Below are 16,471 nucleotides of genomic sequence, written 5' to 3'. Positions count from 1 at the left end.
GACGTCGTTTCAGAAGAGGACACAGATTCCTTCAGCCGGAGCTTCCCTCGGGGAGTGTCTTTCGCTAATGGCTGAGCTCCCCTGGACCCTCATATCACGCACGGTTGCTATGGGCAGAGCACACCCCTCCCACCCCCCTTGGGCCTCGGACCTGGTTGGAAACGCCGCCCCCTGGTGGTGGACCGATCAGACACCAAACACAAAGCCTCAGGTCTCCACAGCGAAAAGAATTCATTCTGACTGAAGTCGTCATTTGAAGAAGGTGTTGAATTTTACATCAAAAACACAACGCCGGCGTGGGGTCTGAGGCGGCACAGTCACAGCGGTAGGCTTGTCTCCGAAACAGGATGAAAGGAGTGGAGTTTAAATGGATACCAGGGGAAAGGGGCTGTTATATTTTAGGGTTTTACAACATGAGAATTAGATTCGAGAAATACTTTGTCTTTCTCCCGGTCGACAAGGAAAAATAACCTCGCAAATCAACAATATTTGACTGTTTGCATTTCCGGATAGTTCTTTATATTTGGCGATTATCTTATTTAAGCCTTTGATTTTTCAGACTTTTAAGACTCTTTTGGCTCATTTTCTGACGAGAAATGCACCAATGGTCAACATAACAAATTCCGTATATATGAAAATGTAAATGTGGGGAATTTTTCTTGCCACACTTTGGGCCCATTAATACCAATCAATTGTGGCTTGAATGCCACACCCTATTTCAGTAGTGTTGCTGACCATGCGCATGCCATCATGGGCACACCCATCTTCTAATGGTTACTTCCAGTGCGATAATGTACCATGTCAAAAAATAAAAAGTCATCGCAAACTGGTTTCATGAACATGACAAAAAAAAAGTTGTTCAAAAAATAAAATAAATACATTTAATAATAAAATAAATATGGGATAAACTGACGGATTCTATATGATTTAAATTAAAAGTGGCACGGTGAGTTCGATTGCATGACAAGGTCGACATGGCAGTTTGGCACCATTTTATTGATTTTGAATGGAAACAAAAATCTCACAGACTAATAATCTGTGTTGAAGGCTTTTCTCTCTACTGCAACGCAAAGAAATATAATTATAACTCATGATTCCACCACACACAAACCAAAACACACACACACTGGAGGCCGTACACTCCATTCTATCCAGTTTTGAGAAACATTGAAACTAAAAGGGCAATTAATGTTGTGTGCATTTCATTTTAAATACATGTGTGCATTTTATTTTAAATACATGTTATTTTCAGCTCGTGCTTTATTTAATATGGGTTTTTACTTCAGCTGGCTTTCAGTCTTTTACTTTCTGTGTTGAGCAGCGCTGCCCCCTGCTGGTTGCGTTTGGAACCACTGCGCTCGTTCTGGGGCTCGTTCTGCTGCTTCAGCTCCCTCCGCTCTCTCCGCTCCTCCATCTCGCCGATCTCCTCAGCGAACAGCACTTTCAGGGCAGGAATCAGCCTGGGGAGGACCCGGAAATCCCCGAAACGTATCTGAGGCAGGAGAGATTTGATTCGATTAGATTAGGTAAATGATGAACACAATTGGTGATCACAATATTGCATTTTAGAGGCTATTTAAGTAGATAGATAGACACCCCATACCTACATAACATTAAAAGTGGTTCCACAACCTCTGGTTTTTGTTAGTTCAGATTTAAAAACACCTATGCGATGACATGTTTGTTCCTTGTGCCATTGGTGCTCACCCTCATGTGGTCGAAGGCGACGCCCACTCGGTCGTTGAAGTCGTCGCTGAACAGAGGGATCTTGGCGTAGCGCTGACTAAAGTGGTTGAGCAAGATGAAATCGGCCTCCATCCTCATGCCCATAGCGATGGCCTGCGACGTGGTGCTGGAAATATCAACAATTTAATATCGCAACAGGATTTAAAAACTGAACAATCGGTTCCTCCGTAAACTAACTACACCAACACTAACCCAAACTACCCAAACTTCAAAACGATGTTTTTGCAGCACAGCCTTTTTTGGTTGTTCCTTTTGAAATCACCAGAATTGTATTGGATTTTTCATTTAAGGAAAAATTCCCATACAATAGACACACATTTTGCAACATGTTCAAGGTAAAAAAAAATAAAAAGGTATATTTCTGTATATTTTTTCCTTGAATTATATTCATATTTATTTATTTTGTTACAATAATGCCACAAAAAAGGCTCACTCTGCGTTCTTAAATACACAAAATGGTGCCTTCGTCCCTTAATGGTGATTTCTTGAGCAGCAAGAATAATGTGCTTAGCACGAAAGTGTGATTTGAGGAAACTAGAAAAGAAAAAGTCATAAGAACTGTGTTTACTTTACTGAAGTGGAAGTGAAGTGCATTCCAGGAGAAATCTTAATCTCCTTTTGCAGGGATTCTTCATATATCAAACAATATAATGATAAAAGGGCAAACTCAAATAGAGCCAAGTAAAAAATATCTAAACAAAAAGATATAAGCAAATATATGCAATACCTGTATATGTATGTACTGTTACTGACTTCTTGTTCCCCAAGCCCACTTTCTGAACCCCTGCTCGTTTGTGTGTCGTCATTAAGAAAATAAATCATTATTGTTGTTATTATTACAGTCTTTGCTAACGATGACTGCTACTGATGGATGGACCACATGTCAGATAATTTGGATTAAAGCATTTGGAAAACAACGTCATCCAAAGTAGTATGGAATTGTAGTTATTGGCATTTCCGACATTCCCTGCTCTCTCTTACCTGTGTCTCTTTTCCACGGCCTCCTCCTCCATCCCATCTTCTAAAGTGGCCTCGTGTATCAGTAACGTCGCGTTCTTTCCTTTAACAACACAAAACAAAACAACAAATGGAATTGCCGAATGAGAAACACAAGCCAAGCACTTCCAGCCTCCTCTCGTCCCTCAGGAAATCAATCAAACGGTCTGAATAATGAAGTGCGGCTCCGCCCATCCCCTTCGGGAGCCTTTTCCTTGGAAAGAATCCAGACTGTTGCATAAAAACTACAATGGAAGAGTTAAAGAGATGGATGGAGTATGGATCTCCAGTTTCACATGAATGACAGTAAATAGGTTAGTTATATAAGACAAAAACAAATTTGTAGGGAAAGTAGTTTGCTATGTAAAACTAGTTATACAGCTAGACATACTAGTGACAAAGACAGCCAAACTAGTCATATAACTACGCATACTAGTGACAAAGATAGCCAAACTAGTCATATACCTACACATACTAGTTATAAAGATAGCCAAACTAGTCATACCGGCACACTAGTTATAAAGCTGAGCATACCAGTACCGGCACACTAGTTGTAAAGCTGAGCATACCAGTACCGGCACACTAGTTGTAAAGCTATGAACACTAGTTAATTTCAGATCAACATTATGTCTCAATGTATTCTTTTGAGTAAGCAGACATGTAATATGCAGCCAGCCGGTCAATATCGCAAAATAAACCCTTTTAGGGCGTTATGTGTGCAATAATAACCTGCTGGCCGTACCTAATGCCTGACTTATGTCCCGGACGGTACTGACCCATGTGCGCCAGGGCATCGCAGGGCATGGTGTCTCCCGAGAACACCAGCTTCCATCCCGACTGGTGCGTGAGGCTGCAGGCGTAGGCGTTGTTGCAGTGACGCACGTGGCACGTCTGGAACTGAAGCACAACACGCTGATGATGAGGACGTGCTGTATGTGAGGGCTGCAGGACTACGGCTAAAATGATGATCACGATTATCTTGCTTCACATTGTGATCGTGGTTATTTATCATGACTATTCATCCATTTTGGGGAACAGAATGATTTTAATCGCGCTTTGTAAATCAACAGAAAACTGCCTTCACAATAATGTGTTTAATAAACCGATAAATAAACTCAAATTTACAAATCTTTGAATCAAAATATGACTTTCTTCACATTAATTCAGTGTTCTTAAGGCCATATATGAATTATATTAAAAAAAAAAAAAAAAAAAAAAAAAAAAAAAAAAAAAAAAGAATGCCACCAAACAACACCAAATATAAAGACCTGCACCTTCACCTGCACCTACTGAGATGAAGAGTCGGGCAGAACAAATTGGAATTGACTGGATTTTCTGGCCCCGACCTACCTTCTGCAGGTCGTTTTTCTTCAGCAGCGCCTGGATGAAGGATTTGGTTTTGTACTTGGAAACCTCGACCCCGTCGCATAGATACTTGTTTGGTATAATACTGAAAAAGAAGAGAAGAAACAAATACATGTATGAATAGCAGGCTTAATAAACAAATAAATGGCCTAATAAATAAATAAATAATAGAAATAAGCAAAAATAATATTCACAAATTAATTAATAATTAATTGACCATTAATATTTCAGCGAGAGAGAAAAAAAATCTAAGTTCAGTACATTTTGGCAGGACTCGCTCATTTCCTTTGAGGGGAAAAAAAAAAAATCTGCCATTTCCACTTTGATCATTTTGTAAATTCTATAATGCGTATGTGGAAAAAAACCCCACTAAAGCCATTTGCTGAATTAAATAATCAGAAGTAACATTGCTAATTTATTATTCACTAACAAAATAATCACATTAGCAATTTCAATTTCATCACTATCCATAAAATATCATGTACACTAGCGCTATATTATACTATACCATGTTACATAATACAACATAATAATGCAAGATATTTATACTTCACTTCAGTGTACTTCCTACCTGTGTAATCAAGGATACTGCAATCTAAATATTTCACCTTACAGCTGTAATTGATAAAATAAAGGACATGGAGCTTCCATAGCCTTTAAACAGGGTTAAAATGGAGAATATGGGCGTGAGTGTACTTGATGTGGCTGAGGATCTCCTGGCAGTGGTTGTGGTACTGGTTGAGCCACGTCATGATCTGGACCGGAGCCACCAGGTAGACGGGGCTGAACGCCATCCTCTGGGACGCCTAAGGTAAGGTGAGGTGTAAGGTAAGGTGTAAGGTAAGGAAAGGTGTAAGGCAATGTAAGGTAAGGTAAGGTGTAAGGTAAGGAAAGGTGTAAGGTGTAGTGTAAGGTAAGGTTAAACTACACCAGCACCATACGGCTCCAAGCACCATATATTGTCAGGAAGAAAAATACATTATTTGGACTCACCAAAGCCCTTTCCCTCTGGTACAGCAGCTTCAACAGCCCCTGGAATTTCAAGTACTTTTTAAGCACAATTTTTCCCATTTTCAAGGGAAAAATATATATATTGCAAATATGATCCATATGCAAGGTGAACTTTATTAATTAAAATATAATATGAATCTCTTAATCTCATTGACACACACACACACACACACACACACACACACACACACACACACACACACACACACACACACACACACACACACACACACACACACACACACACACACACACACCATCTACTATAGGTGTCTACTGCCAACCATGCTGGATTACATTTAAATTCTCTGCCATAATCTATGTTGTCAGAGAGATTCTAGAAAAATGTTATTACGGTACGATGTGAGTAACAAAACCAGGGGGAATATCACAGGTTTTTGTTTTCAAGGACTTTTCAGGCACTTCGGCATATAAGTTATTCTCAAGGTGTTCCAGTACCTACATTTTCTGAGGACGAAATTCCAGCACTACATGCACCTCAAGGACCTGGTAAGAAGCCTGGTGGGACTAGCGGCAGGGTAACAAGGAAGCAGCGGTGGCCCTGGTGCTTTGGGATCTCCTTACCGTGTGGTGGTCGGCGTGCATGTGGGAGATGAACACGGTGGAGATGCTGCAGAGCACCTGCTCCACCTGGTCGCCATAGTGACGGCACAGCTGCCCAAACGTCCCCTCGCCACAGTCGAGCAGCATGGAGCGAGTCGAGCTGAGGGAAAGGAAAATTTGGGTTGTTTACTTTGTAAGGAAACATCTAATTAGAGAGGAGGTTCGCCGAGCATCAGCAAATCCTACTGAAGGGACATTCACACCTTGGAAATACTGGGTTAAGTGAACTTTTAGGCCAATGTTGTAGCTGAAAAATTTAAATAAGAATCCTGTGTCCAACAAATATTTACAAATAAATTGTCTTAAAAATACATTATTTATATTATTTCCTTGTTTTAAGTTTATTGGGTTTACTGTATGTGGCAATTGGTTTTCTTTTTCTATTTCTAGGTTTATTCATCTTTTTTTTTTTGTTCACTATTAGGATTATTGTATATTGCCATATAAAAATACCTGATATTGACTAAAGTGCCGCTGACGTTCCTGATCTTCATTGGAAGAGCGGATCCTGTCCCCAGGAAAACCACCTCCGGGTAGCGATCCACTTTGTCAGCATCAAAACAAACAACAACGTGGTTATTTAGACTGTGAAATAGTTATGACTAAATTCAACGCTAATCGAATGAGTGAATTAAGCTAAAAATATTAATTGTATATACAGTATATATAATAATAATATATATTACATACATTGGATATATTTATTTCCACGTATACGTATATTAACTGAGAGGATTTCTTATGCAAAATAGATTTTAAAATAAATTATTAAAATAATTACCAAAAAAATACAAAGATATTCCGATGCACAATTGAAAAAGCACACTTCACAAGAAGACTTCATTTAATTCTGGCATGAATCTCGCGTCATATGAGAAAAACAAATCATTAAAAGCTCCTTAGTTATTAATATTTTAATGAACCCAAAATAAAGGAACTTCCCATAATAACTCCGCAGTAAAGTCCCCCCCCCATCCACCTGACAGCACGGCGGGGTCGCTGGAGCAGAACCTCTCGCACTCCTCCACCTCCTGCAGGAAACCGGGGACCTGGGCGGCTTCCTGCAGGAACTCCTCCGTGTCACACGGTGGGATGGCGTCCCTAAAAAAAAGACGAGAGGGAGGAGGAGAGCGTGCGCACGCACACGCACACACACACACACACACACACACACACACACACACACACACACAAAACTTTTGAAAAGCCAAAAAGAGTTTCTTAACGACTTTGTCGGACTCACTTTTTCAATTTGAGAGAGAGAGAGAGAGAGAGAGACATGGCCGAGTGCAGCGGTGCATGAAGGATTATTTTTCGGGCGGAGGGACGGCTGTTAAACGGAGGAGGTGGAGGAGGGACTGACCTCTGCCACTCCATCAGGGGTCTGAGCTGGAACTTGAGCAGACATTCTCCCCGCACGTTGGGGACATGGAGGGCGGCCTGGGGCTCCTAAAAAAAGAGGAGGAATTACGAGGATTTAAATTTGTCCTTTATCTTCCCTCTCTCTTTTCGACAGTCAGTAACACATGCACTCGATACCCCCGTTTCGCTCAACAGCCGGGTTAAGGTAATAACGCGATGCGGAAAGTTTGTGGAAGATTTCCGAAAAACCCGAGTTGACAAGGCAGGCGGCGTAGCGGGGTAGTCGACGGGAAGCTACGTCAGTCGACAGGGTTCGTTCCTATTTGTACGTATTTTGAAAACATAGAAGAAATCAGTTTTTTTTTTTATGTTCCCCCCCCCCCCCCAAACTAAATTTGAAAACTTCCGAACTGAAAAAAAATTAAAATAAAATAAAATAAAAAAGAATACAAATGAATATGCAAATAGAAAGCCGCGTTCGAACCTCATCCGCTGCATTTTCCTCACCCGCCGGTTCTTCAATAAGCACATTAGAATCAGCTCGCCACAGGGTTTTCTACTCGAGCGAGCGCGGGCCTCCCTCACCGTGGGGTCGTGGCTCCTCAGCAGGGGGAAGATGTCCGGGTGGATCATGTTGAGCTGGCTCTGGATCTTGTGGCTCCGGACGTTGTGCACGGTGCAGACCTGCTCGTTGAGGATCAGGTGCTCCGTCCCGCTGGGAAACCTGGCGGGGGGGAGGGCGGGAGAGACAAGCGTGATAAAATTTGAGATCTGTTACACCAGAATTGATAACGACATCTGGTATCGTTGCTTAGGTATTCGGCTTCACCCAAAGTGTGGGAAGGAGTGCTATCGCAGGTCCTTCCTTCCTTCCCGCGGCTGTCATACTGTATAACCAACAAGCGCAGCCAGTAGACCCCACCCACCCACCCACCCACACCCACCCACACACACACACAAACCCAAGTGCAATCCCTGATGTGCAATGTGTCGAAATATGTGCAATACGCTTTTACTCTGATTCCTATTTATGTTTTTTTTCTATACATTTATATTGTTTATAGTGCTTACTCTTATATGCTCTCTATTTCCTGCTGCACCCCTTTTTACTGCAACTGTAACACTGTAAATTTCTAACTAACTAATACAGGTTTATCTTCAATGACTTATTTTTCTCAATAATGTTCCAGACTTATCTTTGTTCCTTACTTTGTTCGTTCGTTCCTTTGTTTATTTGATATTTTGTTGGCGACTGCCTTCGTTAGCTCGAGATTGGAAACGTCGTTTGCAGCAGGAGGAAGAAAAAGCAGCAGCGCAACACAAATACATTCCCGGCAGAAAGAATAAAAACCAAAGAAAACACACAACACGACTGACTGATGGACGACAAACGCTAAGACACCGGCGCCTCCCAGGTTTCGATAAACAGGGGTTTTCATTCCAACATATTCAAGGCCCTGGAGAGCACAGAACTGACTGTAACGCGCAAAGACACACGTGCACCGCAGGCTACATGCTGTATATGACGGAGGCGCCTCTGGACATTTTGGACAGAAATTAATCCTTCATGTTTTTCTTTTTCCCCTCAGGAATCAAAGTCGGTGAAACCTCCCTCTGTCACGGTTCAATTCTGGGAAACCTGAGCCGATCCACGTCGCCCGGTCACCGACTGGCGCATTCTCCCCGATTTAGATACATATCTGTATATACAAAGAGCCTATACCATATACATTACTCATATACATATACTCTTCTATTTTGTACCCCCACTCTGTATTATCTTTTTTGAGTCTTATTTTATTTTTATTTTATCTATATCATTCTCTTCACTAACTGCATTACGTTTTAGGAATCAGTTCGTTTCAGTTAGTTACTGTATCCAGGTAGGAATGAGGTTAATATTATGTTCGGTTTAGTAACTATTGTGCATAGTCTCCGGGTGCGTCGCAAAGACATTTCACTACATATACGTATGAACGCACTGTATGTATATGTATGTGACGAATAACGCTCCTGAAATATGTATGTGACAAATAAAGCTCCCGAATCTAGAGTCCGTCAATTTAAGGACCCGATGAGTCCGCGGGGTTGGCAGCGCAGGGCGGGGCCCTGTGAGTGTTCACCTCTCCATCCACTGCTTGTACTGATCCGTTTCCAGGACGGACTCCGGAGTCATGTGGACCACCAGCACCGCCGAGTCCTCTGAACCTCCCGCCTGGTACCTAACGTGGGGATCAAAAAAAAACAAACAGAAAACGAGTCAATACTCATTTCAGATGAACGACTTGACCGGATCCAGACCTCCGGCCATGAAAACCCTGCCTCCGACGCCTCGATCTGGGAACCTCTACCTGGCCAAGTGTTGGTTAGAGCAGAGGGCGTCCACAAAGTCCTCCGAGGGACACTCCACGACCAGGAAGACCGGCCCCGGGTCCGAGGGCGTGCACACCTCCTCCGGGCGGATCTACGACCGAGAGAAAAGACGAAAGATCAAAACGAGGGCGGTCGAACGATCAAAACAATCAGTCGCGCTCAATCGCCCGAAAGTTGCGTCGTCTTAATCACCACAGTTTAATCTGAGCGAGCGGCGAAGACAAACGAGCCTGTTTACATGAAATGCTTTACCAAAACAAGGAAAGCAATAAAATAAAGATAAAAAAAAGTTTTGCTGCCTTTCATCTTTAAATGTTTGTAATTTGATTGTTGATTGAGAAGTATTTTAGTCAAAAATGTGGTGTGTAACTTTGTCGACGGCCCCCTGACACGCTGTTGAGACAGCAGCTATCGGCGCCGAGGGCCGTCCCGGGTAAGGGAGCAGCCGCTGTCGCGAGTTCGGGGGGGGGGGGGGGGGTAACGAAGAACATCTCGAGAAATCGGGTGTTTTCCCGGAGACGTTTTGAAACGGGAGCACGACAGCGGAAGGATTTCAGAAACGAGTCGGAAAAATCGGTAAATTTGAGCAGGTCGCCCACGGATGGTTCAAAAGGGTCAAACCAGGAAAATGTGTTTTAAAAAAAAAACAACAGCAACAACAAAAACAACACATAAGTGACTGCAACCCTCTGCAGCCCGATGAAGAGTCCAAACCTCTTTCCCTTCGTACGTGATGCTCTTCCCGTCCTTCAGAGCTGTGACCAACGGACCGATCGCTGCCGTGCCGCTTTAAGGAGATTAAACCGGTTTTATTACATTGTTCAAAAAAAATAAAAATAGAATAAAATTTTAAAAGTGCAAAACAACATCAAACCAAAATAAAGGAACACCACTCACACTGGCAATCCAAGCTTCTTGGCTTCAGGCACCAAGAAATTCCCTTTCTTAGGATGAAGCTGAAAGACCAATGAGATGATTCGACATTGAGAAGAAGACGACTATTTTATATTTATATATATATATATATATATATATATATATTTATGTGTGTGTGTGTGTGTATGTGTGTGTGTGTGTGTGTGTGTCACAGGATACAGGCTTTTAGGTTTCCTACCTTGCAAACAAACGTGACCACGAGCGAGGGATCTCTAGTTGCTTTTGAGATGGCACCTGGTAGTGGAGACAATTGGTTGAATTCCAGTCTTATCCACCAAAAAAGTGTATGTTTGGTTTTGGAAACTTTTTTTTTTAACTGATTGGCAGATGAACATAATTTTTTTTATTTTATTAATTTCGCTTGACCAAAAAGCAGTGAATCAGTCAATTGAAATGAAAAAAGGTTATATAATACATATTAAATTAAAAACAATATACTGCACATTTATATATATTATTTAAATGTAAAATAATTATATATGCCAATTGATCAAATTAAATATATAAAAATACTGATATATGTCTAACTGTATAATACAAATATAATACTTGAAACATGCTTAAAGATGAGTACTTGGTGGGCAAAAATAACGGTCTTTTACTGTAATTATCCTCTACCTGGGCTTCTCTCTCCCTGGTTCTCTCTGCTCTTCTCCTTGTCCTCCGCGCTCCACAGCTCCCTCCTCTGGCTGGAGACGGGACTGCGGGACGGACTGCTCCGCCCCGCCTTGGGGGAATGCTGGCCGGCATCGCTCCCTTTCGACTGGGCTGTAAGATGAGGTAACGACAACACAAGAGGGTCAAACTAATGAACGACATTAGGAACACAATGAACGTCACTGGCAAAGTGGACGATGCAAAACTGATCACGTTCGTATTTCATCAAACTTTATTGTCAAGCTGCGATTCCTTTCTGCTCCACTTGGGGGGCGTGCCCCACAATTTGACCACTGCACTGATGTAGTCATTTTAATTTGACCATTTACTGCAAAGGCCTGTTTGCATTGATTTAAGCCTAAAAAATGAACATATTTAATAAAACAAAAGAAGACTAAAAAAATGACTTTTAAAGTCTTAAAACCGGTGGTCAAAACTCAAAGAGGGTGAAAAATCATGTGCAAGAGGCTTTTTTTTTTTTTTTTTTTAGGACGGCGGTTCATTTAAAAAAACAAAAAACAGGAAGGCATTAAAGAGTATACCTTTCAGTAATACATAATAAAGCCGAAAAGGCAGGAGACAACAGAAAATTACATCAAACTCACCAAATATTGGCACTTGGTAAACAGTCATGGTTTCGTCTGTGTGCATCTCCTCAGTGTAGGGTCGAACCGCTGGGAGATCATTACGCATACACCAGAGTCAGAAACAGAGAACATGCAGACACAGAGAACAAATGAATCTCTCTTATATTATTATATTATATTGCATTATATATGGTATTACTCCAGGTTCAGAAAGTAAAACTGGTTTGTCCAGAAGGCCAGCTCAAAACACTCGGGGACATTTTTTACTTTTGGTCGATTGTAATACGTACACAGTTTGATGCCTTCCAGAGGCCCAGAAAACACCTTGATGGCACTCAGAAAGTTCTCCTTGGAGCAGAGGGACACAGATCGTTTTAGGTTTCAATGGCGCGACACTCGGTAATATATCACAAATAGTGAGACATTACAGTCAGATCATTTATTATCACATTTATGGGTGGGCATGAGGATAAAACAATTTATTAATCCCTGGGATGTCAATTAAAGAAAGTACACATCATGTCACCGATATTCTGCCAGAAACACAGCTCCACACATGTTGAACTCACCAGCTGCGGAGGCCCGGAGAGCACACACTCAGGAACCCCCGTGTCCTTCAGGGTTAAGATCATTCCTAAATACAATAGAAATACACACTGTGAATCAGAAATAAGCCGATAACACACAAGTATAGTTTGGTAAAAGGCGTCAGAAGGACGGAACTAACCAGATAAACCTCCGACGTTCTCCCAGTTCACCCTGGTGAGGAAGATGTTGTCCAGCCGCGCCGCTTTCAGCCTGGAGGTAGTCAGATAGAACTAGTAACTATGTTGTTTTTAAATTATTCTTGAGGAGGTATTCACAGGGTTCATTCTGACTTTAGATAATTAAATTCAAGGACCTTCAAGTACTTTTTGGAGCACTATTTTTATTTTATTTTTTTCAATTTCAAGGACTTCACGCAAAACATTTACAATCATTTTTGAATGTGATTGTTGTGAATTAAAATATAATCGTAGTCTCATTGTCTATTATTTATATTAGTGTATCTATTATATCTTATAATATATTCGAAGTGTCCATTTTCCATTTCTCTTTGTCCTAAAAGCGATTCTGTATATAACGGGAATATCACAGGTTTCAAATCCTTCAAGGACTTTTCAAGCACTTCAGCACAAAAGGGGCTATTTTCAAGGCATTCCAGTACTTAAATTCAAGCACCTCAAGGACCCGCTAAGATCTCTTTATGTTCCGTATGGAGAGATACAGTGATTGATTATTCATAATAAATCTTACTTGTGCTCCTGCATGAGTCTCTGTGTTCCTTCGCCGCAATTGAACAAGTACCTGAAGCAAAAGGAGGAAAGCAAGTCAGGATCAATTCGTCTGAATTGATTGCTGATTGATTGATTTAATTGATTCTTCAGGGTGTCTGCAGGTATCAGAGTTAAATGTAATACTAATTGTCAAGATCTTTCAAGACTGTGCAAAATAAATTGAAGACATTTAAGACATCTTTGGACAGGTAAGTACGACAGTATAAATGTAAGTTGTGTATATTTGACCCGGGCCTGAGGTAAGGATTATGTAGAAATAGGGTAGTTTAGGAACTAGATTATGCTCGATGTAAGTTCTTATTCTTCTTATTATTAGGTGAATATGAAGGTTAGTTTTAGGTTCAGCGGTAGGCTTTGGGTTTTATAACATCAGAATCAGAAAGGTCGGCTCAACTGAACACATTTTTACAGAAATAAAATGTTTCGATTGAAACTGAGACCTAATAAATCAAAATGTGAGACTATCCAATCACTTTTAAGACAGTCTTTGCATGTATTTTGTATGATATATACTCATAATAACAACAATAACAAATATAGCTGCAGGCAGCAATACATGGGGTCCAGTTTAGTCACGCCAGGTACGTATTATACGTCTCCGAGGATCTGAGGCTCCCGAATGTGCGCTCTGTGATTATACTTTGAGCGTTCCGAGGGACTCTCTCCTACCGCAAATTTCTTTCTGTAAATCGCTCTCCTTTTCCGGGGATGGGGGCTGCGTCGGGCTCTGGACGGGAGGAGTGAGAGTTCCAGTTCAGATCTGCGTTTTAGGAAGAACCGCCGCGTCAGCTCCGGGGAGGGGGCCCCATCCCCGCTGCGTGCTGCCGAGCGGAGGAAGCACCGCCGCTCCTGCTGCACGATTGGCTGTTTTGACACGCGGCTGTTTCCCTGCTCTGTACCACTGGCTGTTTTATGTCACATGTTTGAAGCGACGTATTTACGGAGGTTTACGTAGGAAGTCGAATTTGCAAAAATGTTGTGGTATTTCTGTGAGTCGTACATTCGAGTGGATTCCGCTCGACGTGGTCGCGAGTTTTTGTGGATTACTTTTTTTTTTTTTTCATATTTTCATGAATCCGGCAAAGTAATGGAGACCGAAGAGATCAAATATCAATCAAACAGATCTACAGCCATCTACCAGGTAAGAAGGTACATAAATACACATGTAAACGTGTAGTTTGTAATCTCTCACCACTACAGAGTGACGGAGTCTACACCGCACTCTGTACATGGTCCAAATGGACATTCTGAATGAGAACCTGCACATTTATAGCAAATGATACGATGACGTCATAACGCGTCTCCCTGCAGCTCTCATCTCGTTCGTTTTGTTTACGAGTAGTGTCACGTCAGTCAGGCACGACCAGCTGAACACTTTGGGTCAAAGTTGATTTGTTACTAATATCTGCTCCGTATGTGGATGAATTTGGATGAAACTTAAACCACGAGATGCTTGTGACACACCGGTTTAAACGACACCTCAACTGTCTGTCGCATCTGTCATTGTTGTGTTCCAGATACTTTAAGCCGGGTCGGACATATTTTGACTATGAATGCATCGGACCGGGTCTATGATTTTGGTCAAATTTGGTCGGTTTTTTAATTTCTGCTCCATATGTGGATCGATTTGGATGAGACTTCAACCACAAAGTGTTTATAACATACCGGTTCAAACGAGACGTAAACAGTGTTCAAACTGACCAAATAGCTTCTGCCGTTCTTCTGTTTCAAATAGTTTGAGAGAATTTGCCCGAAACAACATCAATAGTAACATGATCTAATAACAATAATAACCATAATAATATAATCATACTACTAATAAAAATACATCTGTATAATATTGAAGACATTTGCGGACACCCTGTTCTTGTAATGGACATTTCACATGACTTGTATTGAGGACAGCGCAAACCTCACATTTTCATGGTCGAATAATCGAATGTTGGTATACTCGAATACCTGTTGTACTCAGAGAAGACGTAGAGCGACGCGCCGGTGTCCCGGCTCCCGGCTCCCACCACCTGCAGGTACACGGTGCTGGGGCCGTGCACCTCCCGCTTGCTCCTCTGCTCCTTGGTCCTCACGTGCCGCAGGGGATCCCTGTGTTTGACCTTCCTGGCACCCGCCGGAGGCCTCTCCGCGTTCGTCGTCATTGTCCGGGAAAAGTGGAGGGTATCCCCGTGGAGACGAGGGTCCCGGCGTGGGCCGGGACGCGCGACGGGCGAGAACTTCGCGAACGCCAAAGTAAACGGTTTAAACCTCAGAAGAGCCGTATTCATAGTAATGATCCGAAATGGCGTCCCGTGGGAAGCAGCCCGGCGGCGTGTACTCGAAATGTGAACGCGCTGGTTTTGCTTATTTCGTCTCCGGTGTCAAACATCGCACCGCGCCGCCTCGCGGAGCTCGGCCCACTCGCCGCCGCGGAGGTTGACACGCGTGGGGTTACTTCCGGCATCTAATGATGACGTCGACCGGCGACGCGCCTCCATTGGCGGAGAAGCGCCCACCGCGAGCCCCGTGTGACCAATCAGAGCGCGCCCCCTTCGGAAAATCGTTGTTTTTTCTTTTCTTTCGGGATTGTTTCGTCTCCGCTCCTCGGACCGTGAGATGCGGACCCATCACGGGACGAAGGTAAAAAACACGGACACACTTCAAAAAATGTGCATTTTTGTTCACCGTATTCCATCTTCCAACTGAGCTCGTCTCTGAACGATAGTAAACAAACCGGACGCTGGGGTGATTGTGACGTCATCGTCCACGTGCTTCTTAATCGCAATGTCCAAGAAAAAAAAACAAAAAAACGAAGTCATTTCATTTATGAGATTGTGAATTGTTGATAGTTTTTTTTGTATATTGGCAACTTTATTCTCTATATTGTTTTTCTATTTATGAAATATCATTGCCTATTGGTTTTGATGTGCGACGGTGTAACACAAGGAGTAAATGAACTATATGCACCAAGACGTTAGCAGCAGATCCTTTAAATCCTGGAAGTTGTGGGGTTGGGCCCCCATGGATCTGACTTGTTGTTCCAGTACATCCCACACATGCTTGATGGGATCGGACCCGAACCGTGGCCATCCACATGATGTAGAAGAAAACATGATTCATCAGACCAGGACACCTTCTTCCATCGCTCCATGGTCCAGTTCTGATGCTCACGTGTCCATTGTAGGTGCTTTCAGTGGTGGACAGGGGTCAACATGGACACTGACCGGTCTTTGGCTACGCAGCTCCATACCCAGCAAGCTGTGATGCACTGTGTGTTCTGACACCTTTCTATCATAGCAGCATCAACTTTGTCACCAATTTGCGACAGTAGTTCTTCTGTGGGATCGAACCAGACGGGCTGGACTTCGCTCCCCATGTGTATCAATGAAACCATGGGCGTCCATGACCCTGTCGCCGGTTTACTGGTTGTCCTTCCTTGGAACACTCTTGGTAGGTACTAACCACTGCATACCAGGAACACCCCAC

The 16,471-nt window shown here is 42.5% G+C and overlaps 1 protein-coding gene across 1 annotated transcript; it reads right to left on the bottom strand.

Annotated features, from left to right (window-relative positions):
• Positions 1–991: 991 nt before the first annotated feature.
• On the bottom strand, positions 992–15,414 carry elac2 (elaC ribonuclease Z 2). Its single transcript, XM_080008785.1, has 24 exons — positions 14,954–15,414; positions 12,954–13,004; positions 12,385–12,455; positions 12,227–12,291; positions 11,948–12,005; positions 11,676–11,744; positions 11,032–11,181; positions 10,592–10,647; positions 10,375–10,433; positions 10,192–10,264; positions 9,456–9,568; positions 9,228–9,326; positions 7,690–7,828; positions 7,106–7,191; positions 6,722–6,843; positions 6,196–6,286; positions 5,704–5,842; positions 5,101–5,139; positions 4,804–4,913; positions 4,093–4,192; positions 3,519–3,639; positions 2,728–2,806; positions 1,708–1,852; positions 992–1,492 (listed from the first exon to the last, which is right to left on the bottom strand). The coding sequence occupies exons 1-24, from the start codon at positions 15,271–15,273 to the stop codon at positions 1,283–1,285; spliced, it is 2,565 nt and encodes an 854-aa protein (XP_079864911.1). The 5' UTR covers positions 15,274–15,414; the 3' UTR covers positions 992–1,282.
• Between the last annotated feature and the right edge of the window lie 1,057 nt (positions 15,415–16,471).

This window comes from Zeus faber (assembly GCF_960531495.2).
Source record: "Zeus faber genome assembly, chromosome: 11".
In the NCBI taxonomy this organism is placed as follows: domain Eukaryota; kingdom Metazoa; phylum Chordata; class Actinopteri; order Zeiformes; family Zeidae; genus Zeus; species Zeus faber.
This window is presented reverse-complemented; position numbering and strand designations above follow the sequence as displayed.